Source organism: Protopterus annectens, chromosome 2.part1 (genome assembly GCF_019279795.1).
Source record: "Protopterus annectens isolate FY-2018-M chromosome 2.part1, PAN1.0, whole genome shotgun sequence".
Lineage (NCBI taxonomy): Eukaryota > Metazoa > Chordata > Ceratodontiformes > Protopteridae > Protopterus > Protopterus annectens.
The window spans coordinates 465,464,790-465,483,222 of NC_056729.1; the positions used below are offsets into that span (position 1 = coordinate 465,464,790).

Consider the following 18,433-nt stretch of genomic DNA (forward strand, 5'->3'; position numbering starts at 1 on the left):
GCAAAAATGAAGCAGCAATTCAGTTAAATACAGTTAACAAAGTACAGTGCTGGCATAAAATATACTTTATTTCATTTTTTACCCAGTGGATGCCATGCATTTCAGTGCAGATGCACTCCAGACCTCTGACTAAAGTTGCCAAATGTTGAGCAGCTCTGGTAAACTGAGCACAAACCCATGCAAACACAAGGTTTATATACAGTTGAATTTCAGCAGTTTTTAACATAACTACAAATGAGAGAGCCCCAAACTAAGTCTTTCACCAGCAATTCCCTACTCAGATGGGTCCTGAGCTACACACTTATGCCACAAGGGTGCAGGAAGGCCCTCTTAATGTGAGATGGCTGGTTTAAGAGCACAGTGATACCAAACAGTCTACATTCAGCAGGTCTGAGTCTAGCCTATGCTATGTAAGGCAAGGAAAAACAATTTCTAGATGGGAAGGAGTAAGGGAGAGTCACTTAAGGGCCAAAGTGAGAGTGTTTAGTAGTATAATATTAGATGACCTACAGTGGTAACACCCTCTGCACAAAGTGGCAGCTGTATGAGCAATTGCAAACAGTGAGAGACTATGGGGAGCACTTTCTATGCAGGATTTTAAAGTGGAAGGTTTGCTTATATGCAAGCATGGTGAACTGCTTTAGATAAGTGCACAAACACGAGGCTTTTATACCAGTAGGATAAAACACTTTAATAGTTAAACTCTCAGGTCAATCAAATAAATGCTTTACAGTAGAAGTCAGAATTCCTGTAATATCAGGAAAGTTCACTAACCCTGAGAAATGTTCGCAACACACACAAAGTTTGCAAACCTTAGAAGTATATTGGCAGTACAGTAACAAACAGATGGAGTTTCTTTAACAAGTGCAAGCTGAAAACAGTGATAAATTCATCCAAATCAATAAATGCAGCACAGTAGTGTTAAATAGCACTGAAATAGTTAGAGCAAGTGCAGAAAAATGCTTATATCAGTTTTGTAGGTCCAGATGGTTTTAGAAGAAATTCAGTTCTTTTAGTCACAGATGTCCAAGCCAGGCACAGGGAAACTCTGAATAATTGAGCACAATTTCACAAAAATGTAATTATTTTATACCAGCAGGATGAAAGTCTTTTACAGAGTTAAACCCTCAGGTCAATCAAATAAATACTTTACAACAGAAGTCAGAATTCCTGCAATATCAGGAACCCTTGTTCACTAACCCTGAGAAATTTTCACAACATACAAAAAAATTGCACAAGTTGGCAGACTCAGGAGAACTTTGGCAAACTCAGTACAGCTTTTGCAATATCAGAGGTGATTAGGAAATATCAGAATACTGTTAAATCAAACTAAGAGCAGTGCAGTAACAAACAGATGGAGTTTCTTTAACAAGTGCAGGCTGAAAGCAGTGATACATTCAACAAAATCAATAACTGTAGTGCAGAAGTGTTAAATAGCACTGAAACAGTTAAAATAAATGCAAAAATACTTGTATCAGCTTTGTAGGTCCAGATGGTTTTAGAAGTAATCCAAGTCTTGTAGTCACAGGTGTCCAAGCCAAGGCACAAGGAACCTCTAAATAAATGAGCCACTGGTTCTGTTTTGAGGTTTGCATAGCTGTAGTCTCAGAACATCCCAGTTGATGTTAAAAATAAGATTTTAAGTTCTTCTTTGGACATATATTTAGTTTTTGGTCGCTCTGCTTTAGAGATGATCAAAAAGTGTAATGAAAGGGGTAAACTGATACAAGGAATCACTTTAAGATTTTTCAACAAAATGCAGGTAAACAGACATTTAAGAAGAAATGGCAAGAAGGTTCAAAGTAGAATTCTGGAAAGTCCAAAATCCAAGGATAGTCCAGTAAATCAGAATGACTATTTAAGAGACTGTTCCTCTGTTCCCCCTTCCACCCTGGACCCCCTTTTGTCTTCCAGAAAGTGTGACTCTCCACTTTTATCTTTGGCAACAAATAGTTTTAAACAAATAAGTTTCGAAGTTCATTCATCAAGGTTACAGATGGCAATGGGAGAAAATTCTTCCTTTCTGGAGGGTAATTTCTCATCCTCCAGACTCTTTATATTTGCACCTGTCCTTCATCAAATGCTGTTCCGGAAAGTAATAGAGGCAGTTCCCCCTTCTCAGGTTGGTAAGGGATTTTATTCAAGGGTATTTTTAGTGCCAAAGAAAATGTTTGGAGACCAGTTCTGGATCTTTCTTTCCTAAACCTGTTTGTGACAGAGCCCAAATTCAGAATGATGTCACTTCACAACCTGTCAGCTTCTCTTCTTTATTCAAGTTTCTTGGTAACAGAAGATTTAAAAGATGCTTATCACATCCTTATTCTCCCAGATCTCAGCCATTACTTAAGGTTTTGCTTATCTGGATCACATTATCAGGTTTCTGCCTTACCCTTTTGACTATCCACTACAACAAGAGTGTTCTCAAAGTGTCTAGCTCCAGTTATTGCTCATTGCAGGCTACAGGGTATCCACATTTTTCTGCATTTAGATAACTTGTTTAACTTTGCTTAAACGTGCAAGGTGTGCAAGACACCTAGGACAGATTCAGTCACATAAAAAGAAAATAGATGCTTGTCCTGATCAAGGCCGTCAACTCTCTGATTCACCTTTGGTCCCCGGGACCTCTTCAAATTGCTCTAGACAATACCACAGTCATGTGGTACATCAACAAGTAAGGGAGAAACCATGTTGTACTCCCTTTGCAGTCTAGCCATGTTAGCCTGGGATAAAGCTTCACAGCACAATTTCATTCTACATGCATCCCACATTCCATCAGAGCATAACTGTGTGGCAGACAAGCTGACCAGGACTCATGCCAATTACATCCTTTGCTTTGGCCCTCACCAGGCCCATAATCAGGCACGATGCTCCCTTCTGCATGTACTTAACCAGGCACTTACACCAATTGGAGCGGCCTCAGAGATTTCTCACTAAACAATACAAAATGTATGACACATCTTATGTGGACTGACTAAAGGCCCTATTCCTTTACACCATCTCGTATTGTTCATTGAGAGGTGACTTATGCCTGATCTACAAGGCATTCTCTGATCTAGCCCTGATGAAAATGTTACAGATTCAGAAAAAGAATTATACAAGGGTTACGAGTTCCATGGACCTGAACCTTATTTGTGACTCTAACAAAACTTGCTGGAGAGACAGATTTGTGTCTCAAAGGCTACCTTTGTCTATGGAATAAACTTCCCATCTTCATAAAACAAAGCCAGTCCATCACTTTCTTCAAAAAGAATTTGGATAAATGGTTGGGGAGCAGTAAATTCACTCTCGGGGTACTGCCCATCTCCATTATGGACAGAGGCAGTCTGTAAAATGACTCAGGGCTCAAACACCCAAAGACCCACTACGCTGATACTGCCCATTCTGTGTCTGGGGAATTAAAAAAGAATATTGTCATATCCCGGGTATTATTGGCTAAGCATGTAAAGGCTTTTGTGCCATTAGCCTAGTGATCACCTACAAACCTATGAACAAGGGCAGACCCTCACAAATGGATTGTAGATAGTGGGAGGGTTCTTCCAAGATTTGATTCATCTGTGGGGAGTTCCTCTAGTGAACCTGTTTGCCTCAACTCTGAACAGTTAGCTGGCAAGATTCTGCTTCAGGACTCCATGACGAAGCCCTGAAAGACAGATGCCTTTTCTTTTCCTTGGACATAAATGTTCCTGTATGCTTTTCCACCCTTTCCGCTAATATCCAGGGTACTTCTGAAGATTCTGAAGGAACCCCCCAAGATTATTGTGGTGAATCCCTCTGGCTGAAGCAAGTGTGGTTCCCCCATAATTTGAAAATGGCCAGAGACAATTATCACAAGCTTCCTCACAGACTGGATCTACTCACACAAGATCAAAGGTGCTTAATTCAGCCTGACACAAATCAACTTCAGTTAACTGCCTGGATGATAAAGTCTTAATAACTTTTAAGCACCTGTTTACTGAGGAAGTATAACAGATACTAATAGAAACAAGAAAACTTGTTACTAGAAAATCATATATTGGCAAATGGGAAATGTTTTCTAGTTGGTGCCAGCAACATAAGCAGCACCCAATCAGACCTAGTTTTTTTCTCTAGTTTTAAATTATCTGTGTGAGTTACTGCCTATGGCTTTTCTTACTTCTCTGTCATGGTGCATTTATTGGCCATTTCAGCATGTATGCTCATGGATCGTCCTCTTTCAATGCGGTCCTGTTTCAAAACGTTTTTGAAAGGGGGTTTGTATAAGAGGCCTTTTGGCCCTTCCTTGGGATCTTAATTTTTTGTTAGAGAAGCTATCATTTGCTTCATTTGAACGAGCTAGTTTGGCTGACTTAAGAATTTTTTAACATGGAAAACAGTTTTGCTGATAGCTGTGACCTCTGCAAGAAGTGCATCTGAGTTGTAAGCTATTATGGTAAGTCAGCTGTACTTCATTTTTCACAGGGACAGGGTTTCTTTATAGTCTAATCCTTCTTTTATAGGTTCATAGGTTCATAAAAGATTACTAGGCTAATGACTCGAGCCCTTACAAGACTAGCCAGTTTTACCCAGATTTTACCCAATTTTCTGTCCCTAGATGAAAGATAACAAGGGTCAGCAAGCAGAAACTGTCTTTCAGCTTTTCCCATTTAGGGGTAGCCACAGCAGAACTTCAGTCCACTAATGATTGGCAGTGAATTTTTACAGTGTCGAGTTGCCAGCCCGGTGCCCAGCTCTCAAGGAAGGCACACCCACACACACACACACGCACCTACCTGCATGTCTTTAAATTCACTTGACCACAGGGAGGACATGCAGACTCCACACAGAAGGTGCTCCAGCCGAGAATCAAACCGGATAACCTCTTGCTGTAAGGCGACAATGCTAACCGCTGCACCACCGCGGCCTATCACAGACTGTCTCTGTCCTTAAGGGACATAGGCACCATCCCAGGAGTGAATTTGTGATTTCTCATCCATTGGTCTAGATTGTGCTTGAAGGTGGTAATGGAAAGGCTTTGCTTCTTGTGAATAGGAAGCCTAACAGGAGGAGGGGCAATGTCTGGGACACATATCTCTCTCTCCAGCATGATTTGTTCACTTTAGAGATCAGGTTTAGATCTTTGGAGCAGGTAACCCTCATGCAGTTAGTTTTGTGAATGTGCTACATTTCCATTAGGGCTGGGTCAGAGACTGTCTTGTAGGTCAGTCACTGATCACCACTCAGTAATTGGTAGGAAAGTGAATATAGTAATAGGGCTTTTAATCAGTCCACATATGACATATTGGTTATACCCTGTATTTCTTTTGGTGACAAACTTCTAAGGATGCTCCAACTGCAGGTGCGTGGTGAGGTAAATGCCAAAGGGTGCATTGTACTTTATTATTGGTCTTATGAGGGTAGATTACAATGGTACAATGACATCCCTAGGTCTGGATGCCATGCCATTACTTATAAGCTGAGCCACATGGATGGATTTCCTCACCACCAAAGACACATGGTGGTCAAAATTCAGATTACTATCTATCTGATTACCCAAATCTCTCACCACTGGGCCCACTCTTAGGGTGTGTGCTACCAATGTTGTAATTTGCAGGGGTATTTGATTTCTCAAAGGGTGTTATTATGCACTTCCTCACATTTAGTATGAGGCCATGGCTCTGACACCAATCATTAGACTGCATCATACCTTAATGTAGGATATTGACATTGTTTGGGGAGTCAGTAATTGCCCCCAGCTTGCAGTCATCAGCAAACTTGGTCATCCAAAGGCCATCTACAGTTGCCTTGACATCTGAGAAATATATCCAAAACAGGAGGGAGCCAACACTGACTGAACCCAGTGTTAATCCACTGATGACTGGCCTTTTGCTGGATGTCGATTCCCCACTCTAACAACATGTGTTCTATCCATAAGCCATTTGGCTGTGTTGATGTAGAGGTGTATGCCCAGTTTTGTGAATTTATCTGTAATACCCAAGTGGGGTATTGTGTCAATTGCCTTGGCCAGGTCAAGGTAGGTGGTGTTCACTGTTTTACCATCATCTGAGGCCTTGGTGACCTTTTCAAAGAAGTCCAGTAGACTGAGTAGGTAGGACCTGCCCTTGATGAAGCAGAACTGCGTTGGGGCTAGAGTCTGGAGATTTCCTATGCCGTTGCTACTTAGGTCCATGATTATCCTTTCTGTAGTTTTGCATATGAGACTAGTCAGACTTATGGGTTGGCAACTTCCTGGGTCCATTGATGGTCCCCCTGTCCAGGAGTTGACTGTTGCTTTTCCTCCACACTGTGGGACAAAGCCTTTCTGGAGACTGTGGTGAAACAGAGATCTGACTTCATGTTTCAAGCTATTAAATAAGCTCCCTGGTGTTTCATCAGGGCCCGTTGATGCCATGTTTCTAGCTTTACAGAGTGCAGTGATAATCTGTTCTTTTTTGATAACAGGCAAAGGAATGGTAGGGGTATTTCATGGGGAGTGACCAGAGGTGATGAGGGGGTGAAATTTGAGCTAAATTTATCAACCAGCATGTTTACTGTTTCTTCTGTCTGAGTATAGGTAGTGTGATTTACAGCCAATTCAGCACATTGTTGAGAGTTTTCCTTAACACATTCTCTCCAATGGAGGTCTGAAAGTTTACACTTTAACTTCCAATAAGCAGAGTCTAAGCTTTTTTGATAAAATCAAATTATGCCTTCACATTTCAAACAAATATTCCTATCTGTGGAACTGTAAGGGTTAGTAAAGAAATGTAAATGTCAAACACTTCAGCACAAACTGTTTTTATAGTGGTAGTATTCTTTAGATTCTAGGTATCAAACTAGATTTTATAAGCCACAGTAAACACAGTAACTATTAAATGTATAATATAACAATAACCCATGGATGGGTGTAGGTAATGCTGGATTTACCCACAGTTGTTGTGGTTTGGTTATGAGGGCAAAGCCCGAGTGACCAAACAAAGCCAACAGTGAGTAAATCAGCATTACCCACACCCAGCCGTGGGTTACTACTATTATACAATGAGTTCTGAGTAAGTCATTCTTTGGTTGATGAAAGCACTTAACCAGTTTTATCTGCTGAGCATTTTATTGTTTGGATATTAAACTACTTGTCTGACAGTCCGGGTGGTGCATTTTTGTTTTTGTTTTTGGTAAAATTCATGCACCAACTCACCAGTTTTAATGTTTGGCTATTATACAATGACATTATTTAAAGAAAAAATGAACTTACTTTTCTTAAATAATGTCTTTTTATAATGAAGCAGTGGTGCTGTTCTGCATTTTTCCCTGGTATTATGGGGCTTTCTTTATGTACTGCGCATGTGTATAGGACTTGCATTCCAGACCTTACACAGTACATCCATGATGTGTAAAGCAAGCACTGGAGAAAGGAAGCTCTCAGTTGCTTTTTTGTTTTTAATTTAAAAAAAGAAAATATGGAGACTTGAAATGTATGGGAGAGATGGGACAGAAAAAAATATAAGGATAATCAAGTACGTTTCTCTAGTTTTCTATGACATACCTGATTATCCTTGTATTTTCCTCTGTCCCGACTCTCTCGTTGTTTTGAAGCCTGCAGTTTTTGTAAGTTTATTTTTTTTAAATAAAAAATAGAGTTTCCGTAGCATATATTAATAGAAGAAAGTCCAGACAACTAGACTTTTTTCCATTGGTATATGTTTAGTTTACAACAGTCAGACCGGTTGGGCTGACCAATCAGAGTGCTCATTTTTGAATGTTAATGGACAGTCATTTTATTATATTTTGTAAACAACTAACAATATCTCAGCAACCACTCAAGTTACACAAACACTGTCAGCAGCATTTTGTTCATCCAGTTGAGATATTTCATATGAGGCTAAGCAGTTCTGTCTGTGCAACTTGTTTGTCGAAATATTTTGAGAAACATGAAATTTATGACCATATAAATAAATAATATACAAACAACAATTAATATCCCTTTACTTAGGCTAGACAGAGGTCAAATATCAATGCAGTTGTGTTTGTCACTGTATAAGCTTTAAGATGAAATATTTTAATATGTTGTATGTAGCATAGTTTTGGCATTATTAATGCAAATATGAACATTTGATGCCTAGAGGTGTCAATAGGATGTAATTGCAGAAACACCTGGTGGCATCACTAGGGTGTAATGAGTTAAGATTTTGGGCACTGCTAAAAAATGCTTTGTGGTTATCCTTTGCTTGGGAGGCTATTTTAGTTTCATATTTAGCTTTTGAAGACTTGACTAGTTCCATGATTTGCCTGTTGAGACTAATGAATGATTTTTTCTCTGTTGTGCACCCACCCACTTATTTCTAGACAGGAATTTCTTTCTTCTGCTGTAGTTTGTTTATGGCAGGGGTCCACCAGGGTGACTTGATTTTCCGGCTAGTCCTGGGTTTAGTTTGGTCAGGTACTGCCATTTCTATGCCTACAGTGATGCCCGGGTTTATGTTAAGCCATAACTATCTGTCTCCTGTTTTCCTTTCCTGAACCATAAAATGAGAGAGAAAGGATATTGCACAATTTGAACGTCCACAGACAACTTGAGTACTATCTTGATGGAGCTAAATCTTTCAGATCTTCGATTCAATTATTTATTTCTTGTGAAGGTAAGGAGAAGGGGCAACCTGTGTTAAAACAGACTTATTTCCAAGTGTTTTTCTAATGCAATAGCCTTATACGCCACAACAAAACTATTCCAGGCAGGGTCAAGACCCACTCTACCAGGATCTTGGCACCATCTATAGCTTTTTGGAAAGGGGTGGATTCTAGAAGTATTCTAGAAGCAACAACTTGGTCCTCTGTACCTTACTTTGGTCTAGAACACCTACTGTTATGATACGTTTGCTTACACAGCTGTACTTTCCTTAACATGATATTAGTTTTTGTTTCCTACTTTCCCACACACGTGTGCCCACTATAATTGTCTAAACATAACCAAGCTGCTAATTCTTGTCAATACAGTCAAACCAAACCTTATCATTCCCAGTGATTTCTTGGAAAGCACATTGATAGCATATAAGTATCATTGCAAAAATCCTTGAAAATATATATGACTACAACTGTAGTAACTGCCAAGTGCTATATAAACTATACTTTTTATCAAAAAGTACAGTACTTTGTATTTCTGTCTTGTAATAAAAATATCTAAAATAATCTTAATGTTAGAATGGCAATATTCAGTGAGCAAAGTGTACATTCAGAAATACTTTTAGAGTAAACAAGGGCACCCTAGATGTATCTAGCATACAAACAATACATTTGTAGCTTATACCTTTCATCTAGTTTTTTCAGCAATGACTATAATTTCTTAGCACCAGCAGTTACTACTGTGACTTATCATGCAGACATTATTCTTCCTTCCAAAACAGCATATGCAACATGATGCACCCTACTGCTGTCAGTACAGGATATATAAATGTATTGATTGAGTTGATTTATTTATTTATTAGCTTACTTGTTTATTTCTTTTTGTTTACAGAAAAAGTCTGACTGGATGTGAGAGCCCCTTTTCAGTGGAATACTGGGGAGAAAACTACCATAGTTACCATAGTTACAATACTATAAAATTAAATACAGCATTAGCAATGATGACAAATATTCCTTATTGAACAGTTATTTATCAGGAACTCTTGCAACATCCACAACATGGATAATTGTGCTTCAACAAATAGTAAAAAACTCAAAAAAACATTTTTGGGGGGGAGACAACCCCCATTAGCTTGGCTCTGTTTGCTGTGCCCAAATATGTTTATTCTAACTCAAAGTCGGTGAGGGTCTAGGAAAGTGAAACTCCTGAAATGCAACAAATTTGGGTGATGAAACACTACATCTAGCACTTGAGAAAGTGTTTTTGATCATGCAGGTGTTGGCAGTCTTGATGTTGAAGAACTCGTTAACAGTTTAGTAGACACTTGTTAGTAGAGCTTGTATCAAAATGGATCAGTGTAGTAAACAAAATCACATAAAGCTACTATCACAATGAGGTAACATCCATCCTAACCTGGGACTATTGATTAACAAAACTGTTCTTACTGATCACACTGATACAGTATGGACCAACAATTTCTTACAATCACGTATATTAACACCCAAATTATGTACACCGATAAGGCTCACCTCTCATAGAAGCCAGGTTGTTTTTAAAACTCTAGTGACAAGCACCCATTTGTGTGATGACTAATCTACAACTAGAAAAACAAGCAAAAATCCTTTGGTGGAGGCAACCATGCATTGGTTGCAAAAAATCAATAACAAACGATACTGCTAATGTTAAACCAATTTAATAGTGTGCACAGGTGAGTGCTTTCACAATAGCTTCATCAGACCAAAAAACACACATTAACAAACACTCCTTTTATAACCCCTAAACAATTATGACGTAGGCACAATGTTAACTATTTGTATGTTATATACCTAAGCCTAGTATATATACAAAAAAATCTATCTGAGTATAATAATAAACATGTTCATCATATATAAAATATATAAAAAGCTAAAATAGCTACATTCCTATAGATCTATATTATAACTTAGATGCATTCCTAAATATAAAGATGTGTATAAATTCTCATGCCAGAAAACATAAACATATAATAAAGATCTAATAAATTGCACACTATTAAATTGGTTTTAACGTTAGCAGTATCGTTTGTTGTTGATTTTTTACAACAAATGCATGGTTGCTTCCACCAAAGGATTTTTGCTTGTTTTTCTACGTATTCTTTATTGTTGGTGTGAGGCATTTGCTCCATTGAGTGTTCTATTGTATCTTATCATCATTACTAATCTACAAGTAACAAACTTTTTCAATGAAGGTCAAATTGCCACTGTACTTGGGATTTTCCCTTTGCCCATGATCGTGTAAAGTTGGTGTTGGTGTATATATAAATAGTGGGGGATGCAGAGTAGTAAGCTCCCTTGCAAAAATGCTATTTTTGTTGTATTTGTTTCCACCAAAAATGTTGTTCTCTTCACACATTTGTGATATCTATTGTGTGAGATGATCACAAATGAGTCAAAGTTTTATCATAGAGCTAATATCATGAGATGAGGTGTTGGGTATGAAAGACTCAAAAGGTGTTGCATTTTCTATAAAGCCAGATTCTGTTATTTTTTTTTCCAAATTTTGACCCAAACAGTCCTTTCAAATGCCTAATTATAGATGTCTGCTTAAACATCAGCAGCATTGTATAACCCTCCAAAAGTATGTAAAGGAACATCAGAAAACATTCTACATAATATTACTATGAGAGAATAAACATGAAGTACTAATAACAGGAGATCATATTTATGTCAACTCACTTTCAGAAATCATTAGATTTGTTTGCCAGGGAGCCAGCTCCCCTGTCCCCCTACCCATATGGGGTAACATATTCCACTCCTCGCAGACTTATATATACCAGCTGTTAGGTCTCACAACAGTGAAGAAAGAAACTCCACTGTCAGCAAAAATAGTTTCGACAAATAGTATTTGTTCTTTTTGCATTCACCAAAGCTACCTTCAGCGACCTCACATACTCCTCAGCAGATCTCATCACTGATGCAGAATTCTCATTTCATCATCTACTTATTTGGTTTTGCCCAACTAATCTCACTCATGTCAAGAATCTGAAAACCAAAAGGACACAAAAGCATTCTTGAGTAGAATTTTCTTCAACCCCAGGTAACGTCATACAGCTTCATGTTGCCTTCATGTTCAGATGACTTTTTGATTATGCCTGTGCTGTTCTTGTTAGTAATCCTCTACTGTGTATAATGTGGGATTTGACTTCATTACATAACTACCTGAGTAGAATGTAGAAAAGGGGGTTGTTCAGAACAAGCAACCTTCAAGTATTATCTTGTTGCTTCATTAAGCTGGTTATGTAAATTAATGTAGTGCAATGAATTTATTAATGAAAATGTCTGTTTTCTTTATGTGCAGCTTTCCTTTATATACTACTATTTTACTGTATATGCCAGTATGTAAATGTAAATTGATACTGTTGTGTAAAACTCTTTAAAATTGTATCTGTTTTACTTTATGTGAAGCTTTTCTCCCTGGGCCTCCACTGAAAATGGACTTCTTGTCCCGTCCTGTAAACAAATGTAAAATAAATAAATGAAAATGCATGTATGTACAAAGAAATCCAGGTTAGTGCTTTGTTTTGCTTTTTTTTTTTTTTTCAAATAGAAAGGGGCAGTTAGTAAGTTAAAGTACTGGGCTGCTGTTTCTAGAGCAAGGATCCACAGTAGCTGCTAGTTTATTACTTTTACTTTTTAGTAATTGCCTGTTTAAGCTACCACTAGAAATATCATTTGCAGGATTGCACACTCCCACCAGTTAATATGTGACAGGCAGAGGATATGGGTTTTATCTTCTACATTGCTCCATCAGTATTTCTATGTGAAGGATCCAGCAATATGTGATTTGATTTCCACACTTTGTGCCCATCAGTTTGTCAGTAGCAGTTGGTGTTAAGGATATATAATAAATGCACAGTGCTGCCCAGGGTAATGACCAACATCTGCCATACCCAAATACGCTCAACACTGTACAGCTACAGATCAGAAATAATTACTGGCTCCCCTTACTACACCAAGTTCAGACTGAGCCCAGTGCCTTACCAACAGTAATTAAATCCTGACCAAATTATTCTGCATATAAATAAATGCACAGAACATATTTTTCAGAGCATGGAATAAATGGTAACTTTGTAGCACCAATCTGCTCTCTTCTCAATTTTATGGTATTTTTTTAATTTTTTTATCCATTGTTGACCAGATTAGTCCAAGTAGGCTAGTAGCCTCTTTTCAGCGGAGACCCAAGGTAGTATTTACACATACTGAGCTATGTTTGCAAGGGTTTTCACCAGTATACAGTTTGCAGTAACTCCCTTAAATGACTTCTGTAACCTCTTGCTTTAACAGTCATTCTGTCTATTTATAACTAAGTCCACAAATAGGATTTCATGTGGCTTTAGTCTGAATTTTAGAAAATGCCCATTGCACTAGTAACATACTTTTGGGAGAGGGAATTCCAACAACCTGTTGCCTAAATGAAGAATCATCATCCGACCTAGGAAGAATCTTCAAGTAGCAAACTTTGAAACAATGCACATGTTTATGAAGAAAGGTTTCGTTTCACTTTTAACTTATAACACATCCTTATAGTGACAAATTCAATTATATACCATTCATTCATTTTCCTTTTACATATTACAGTTCACTTCACTGAAACAACTGCAGTGCAGCTTCCATTACCTTTATCTTTTAACTAATTTTTATACACATTTTATAATTTGAATTTAATACAGCTAGCATATGTTTCATGCACTTTCTTTTTGAAAAATACTAATATTCTCCCAGTGTATTTCATTTCAGCTTACAAGTGGATTACAGTGCAAAACCTCACACTTCAAACTCAAAGCTAAGTTCTGAAATGTAGTTAGCGTTGTCCAAGAACAAGCAGCAGTGAGCTTTATTTATTTTCTGTTTTCTCAACCAGATTGGTGAGCTGATCTGTTGATCCATTTCAGGCACAACCCAAGCTTAGGAAAGAAAAGAGTAACAATAACAATTTCAAATTATGAAGAGCAAACACAAAGAATCAAAGTAAACAGTATAGAATTTGTAGTAAAATGCATAGTAAGGTTACTGTTCCTTCTTGCATGAGATCATGTGAGCTTGAATCATTGATGTTTAGGGGATGAGGGAATTGTTTAGTAAACTAAATAAGCAGCTATATTTACAACATACGTTAGAGTTTATTTACCGTCATCAAAACTCAGGAAATGCAGATTTAAGTCTTGAAGTCTTAGAACCATATCACCCCTTTAAAATATGGCACATTATAGTGTCACCCTTAAACTGAGATGTAAGTTGCACAGTCAGCTTGCTTGTGGCAGAAGACTGGCAGAGTTTATAAAATGAAAAGCTAAAGGCAGGATATTTGCCTCTAAAGTGGGTAGGTGAAGGTATAAGATGTGCTGTCATCTAGCACATCACAGTGTATTAGTACACTACAGAGCTGGCAAGATGAGCTAGAGAATACAAGCCTGTGTAGTGCACTGGAGAAGACAGCAGAAACTAACGTTGGCAGCACCAGAAATATGACTGCCCTACTTTATGTTAACCTTGTAATAATATATGTGCTGTCACCTTGCAAACATTCTGTATTTTTAGAGATAGTGATCTCTAAGAAAATTACAAAGTAAAAGTAACAGCAAAAGACTTGTCTGTTTATGAATGATTTAATGCTGAAATGTGTATTCTAATGCTAGTGAATCTATTATTTCAGAAAATGAACCTTCAATTTTGGAATTCAAGACATTCAGCACTGAACCACTCATTGGTGGCTTCATATACAGAGGTTGTCAATCCAGAAGACTCTATGGGAGTCATGTATTTGGATATCGCAATGGGTAGGTTCCATATTACTTAACTCATGTCTTTATATCATCTCAGATACTGTTGTATAGTAATAAGTCAAAACAGCACTTTCTCTTATTCTAATTTGAACAGTAATATCTAAGAAGATAAACATTTACCAACATATATCTTCATTCATGTAAATGATTTATTTAAAATTGTTTAAGAAGGCTCAATTCCTAGATGTAAGTCAATTAGTAACAGAATCAATTGCATAAACTGGGTGTCATACTTAAGTTAGTTGAAGAAGATGACTCCCAACTTATTCAAGATGAACCACAAGTCATTTCCTGTTGATGTTATTATTTGCCAAAACAGGGGTGTAGCTAGGATTTTCAAAATTGTACTCACAGCTCTCAAACTGCTACCCCCCTCCCCAGCCAAGCTACGGCCATTCTCGTAAGTCACGGTTAGCTCTTTTAATGTCAATGAAGAAGCATTCGCTGTAATGCCTCTTCAGTAATATAATATAGATTCACTCAAACTCGGTTCCTTGAATTGAAAATGAACCTGAAAGTCAGTTCTTTGAAAAATGCAGCATGGTAGTTGTGGTAGAGGATTCATGCTTTTGTTTTCTGTAACTAAGGTACAGGTTTTGAGCTTGAGTAAATTACTAACCACCTGCTACCCCTAACTAGGGATGTTCTTCATCTCACATTGCTGCAGTCCTTACATATGGGTAGTCCGCTGTCCTCGGTCGGCCCGAATACCAAAGTATTAGGCTGACGTCGGTCATGGGCGCTCAGATCTGACATCAGAGCGTCAGGGTATAAAAGCGCATGACCGACGTCATATCCTCAGTCTTTTTTGCCTCGTGGTCCGATGCAGAAGCAGCGTTGCAAGTGCCGTTCGGCGTTCTGAAATTTTCGTATTCTGAGTTTCAGACCGAAACCAAGTTGGCTTAGTACCCGTTGGGGAATATTTTTGTTTTTTCTTGCCTCAGTTAATTCCGGATGTCAGAAAAAGTGAATAATTGTATTTCTTGTGGGAAACAGATACCGCATAGGGATTATCACTCTCTTTGCATTCCTTGTTTGGGACCGGACCACGACGTTGTCGGGTGTCGGTTTTGTGCTAGGTTTAATAAGCGCACTATAAAAAGAAGGTTAGATTGTGCTAGGTTAGTCTTTGGTAAGCGGTGTAATTATAATATGCCGTCGGATCCTCCGACGCTCGCTTCCACGAAGAAGCGCAAAGACAAATCCTTGAAACCTAGACAGGTTGATTCATCCGTTTCGGATGCCGGTCCTGCAGAAACTACAGTGGAACAGGTGGATCCGGCTGAAGTTTCTGTTGAGTCTCAGGGGGAAACTTTGATTTTGCAGGATGTGGCCTCACAGGAGTCAGGTCAAGCTGAAGGGGCCTCTCAGGTTACTGTTCTCCCTTCTATGCCTAAGGTGGTTAGGCCTTCTGCTACTATTTCTAAGGCTTCTTCTAAGGGCAGGTCTGTTTTGCCTTCCTCTGGTGTCCCTCCAGGTACTTCAGGGTCTGTGCCTAAAAAGCACATGCTTAAAATGGCAGAAGATTTGATTACTTTAATTAGAGGTTCTATGCCCCCTCCTGATAAGAGGCCCAGGGTGGAGCCAGAGTTGAAAAGTTTGGACCAGGCCTCAGATGACTCAGACTCTTCTGCTGAAGATATTCAGGTTTTTCCCCCTTATTCAGATTCTGATGCAGAGGATTCCACTCCTTCTGCTTCTCCTCCAGAGGATTTGTCATTTTCAGAAACTCTGCATTCCATGAGGGAGCATTTTAAGTGGGAAGGACAGGATTTCTCTGATTCACGGAAGAGGCTTAGGGAATTCTTGTTTTTACCACAGCATAGACCCTTGGCTATACCTCCTGTTTTGGATGTTGTTCAAGATGTTTTCTCGGAGGCTTCCCTTAATCCAGATTCTTTGCCTCCTGCGCCAGTTAAACTGGACAGGTATTACAGGGTGCCTGAGGCTCATAAATATCTGTATAAGAGTCCTAGGGCGGACCCAGAAACTATTAGTCAGGGGCCTAAGGGTGTTAGAGCTTCTGTTGTAAAGAATCCGGTTCCTCTAGATAAGGAAGCTAGAGCTTTGGATAGATGGGGTAAGAAGGTGTATACCTCTTCTACTTTAGCAATGAGGGCTTTAAATTGCCAGTTTCATATGTTGAAATATCAGAATTTCCTCCTTTCGCAGCTAAAATCTAAAGTGGATGCTTTGGCAGAGGGCATAGAGTGTAAAGAATTGCAGGATTTAGTACATGTCTCTGAACAGGTGGGTAAGCATTCTTTGCAGTGTGGTTTTGATGCTGTACAGGCCTCTTCTAGGGTGGCTGCCACTGGTTCAGTTCTTCGTAGGCACGCCTGGCTTAAGGATCAGAATTTGTCCGAGCATGTTAAAACTAGAATTCTGGATGCCCCTTTACAGTCTGAAGTTTTGTTTGGTCCCCCTGTGGAGTCGGTTTTGAAGAAAATGGAAGACAAGGCTAAGTCCATGCAGACTGTTAAAGATTTTTGCAGGTGCAACCTCCAAAGTTTAGTAGAAATTGGCCTACTAAGGGGTGGACCTACCCTTCTTCTGATTCTCAGTCTAGGGGTAGATCTAGACGTGGCAGGGGCAGAGCTCACAGTACATTCAGGCCTAGAACTTGGAGTTCACCTGCACAATCTGCAGGTGAGGGCAGGGGCCAGTCCTTTCGTAAACAGGCCCAATGACCTGCATTTTTAGCTGCCAGATTCTTCTTCCTTGGCAGCTCCTTTGGGAGGAAAGTTAGCACTCTTCAAGCAAAACTGGCTTTTAGTCACCCAGGACAAATGGGTATTGGACATTATAAACCGAGGCTACAAGTTCTATTTCCATACATTGCCTCCTTTCAAAGGCATGCCAGACGTTCCTCCTCGGCAAAGGATAGAGGCTCACAAGCAGATTTCTTTACTTCTTCAAATAGGAGCTATACAGCCAGTTCCTCTGTCAGAAGTGGGACTAGGATTTTATTCTCGCCTGTTTCTAGTACCAAAGAAAGGGAACACGTGGAGACCAATTTTGGATTTATCTATCCTCAACACTTATCTGGACATTCCAAAGTTCAAAATGCTGATGTTACAACAGCTTTTACCTCTGTTGGGAAAAGATCACTGGATGGTAACTCTGGATCTCAAAGAGGCTTATCTTCATGTTCCTATCAGGCCCAGTTGCAGGAGGTACCTGCGTTTTCGGCTGGAAATTTACATTATCAGTTCTCTGCATTGCCCTTTGGCTTATCTACTGCGCCCAGAGTGTTCACAAAGGTTCTGGCTCCAGTGATAGCCTTTTTCAGGTTAAGAGGAATACAGATTTATCCTTATTTGGACGATTGCCTGATTATTGCACAACACAAAGACGAACTTCTGCATCATCTACAGTATGTGATGGTAGTGTTAAGATGCTTAGGGTATTCTGTGAATGAAACAAAGTCCAGTCTAGTACCCTCTCAGGACATGTGCTTTCTGGGTGTGAGACTGAATACAGCTTCCCAGATGGCCTTTGTGACCCCGGACAAACAAAGAAGCCTTTCTCTTTATTTCCATCAAATGTCTCTACAGTCCAGGCTGACTGCAAGGACAGTCCTTCAAGCCTTGGGGTTCATGGCATCTTGTATTCTGGTGCTTCCCAATGCCAAACTGCATATGAGGAAGCTTCAATGGTATCTCAAAAATGTATGGACACAACACTGCCAAGATCTAGACACTGTCATTCAGATAATACCTTGCATTCAGAAAGAATTTTTGTGGTGGGCTCAGGAATGTCACCTAAACAAGGGACTCTCTGTGACCCGACCAGAGGCGAGTCAGATTCTAATGACAGATGCCTCGGACAAGGCTTGGGGAGCACACCTCAATGGAAAATGGGTGCAAGACACGTGGCCTGTCAGACTTCAACATTTGCATATCAACTTGAAGGAGATGTTAGCAGTCCAATTTGCATTGATGGCTTTCAAGGATTTACTTCACCCAGGACAGGAGTTGATTCAAACAGACAACACTACTGTCATGTGGTACATCAACAAGCAAGGGGGAACCCATTCTTAC

The 18,433-nt window shown here is 39.2% G+C and overlaps 1 protein-coding gene across 3 annotated transcripts in view; it reads left to right on the forward strand.

Annotated features, from left to right (window-relative positions):
• LOC122794105 (hedgehog interacting protein) overlaps nucleotides 1–18,433 on the forward strand; it is a 942,167-nt gene that overhangs the window by 652,884 nt on the left and 270,850 nt on the right. For all 3 annotated transcript variants that reach the window (XM_044062253.1, XM_044062252.1, XM_044062254.1), the window contains exon 9: nucleotides 14,261–14,384. In XM_044062253.1, the coding sequence (XP_043918188.1) occupies nucleotides 14,261–14,384 (124 nt within the window). The remainder of the gene's footprint in view (nucleotides 1–14,260; nucleotides 14,385–18,433) is intronic.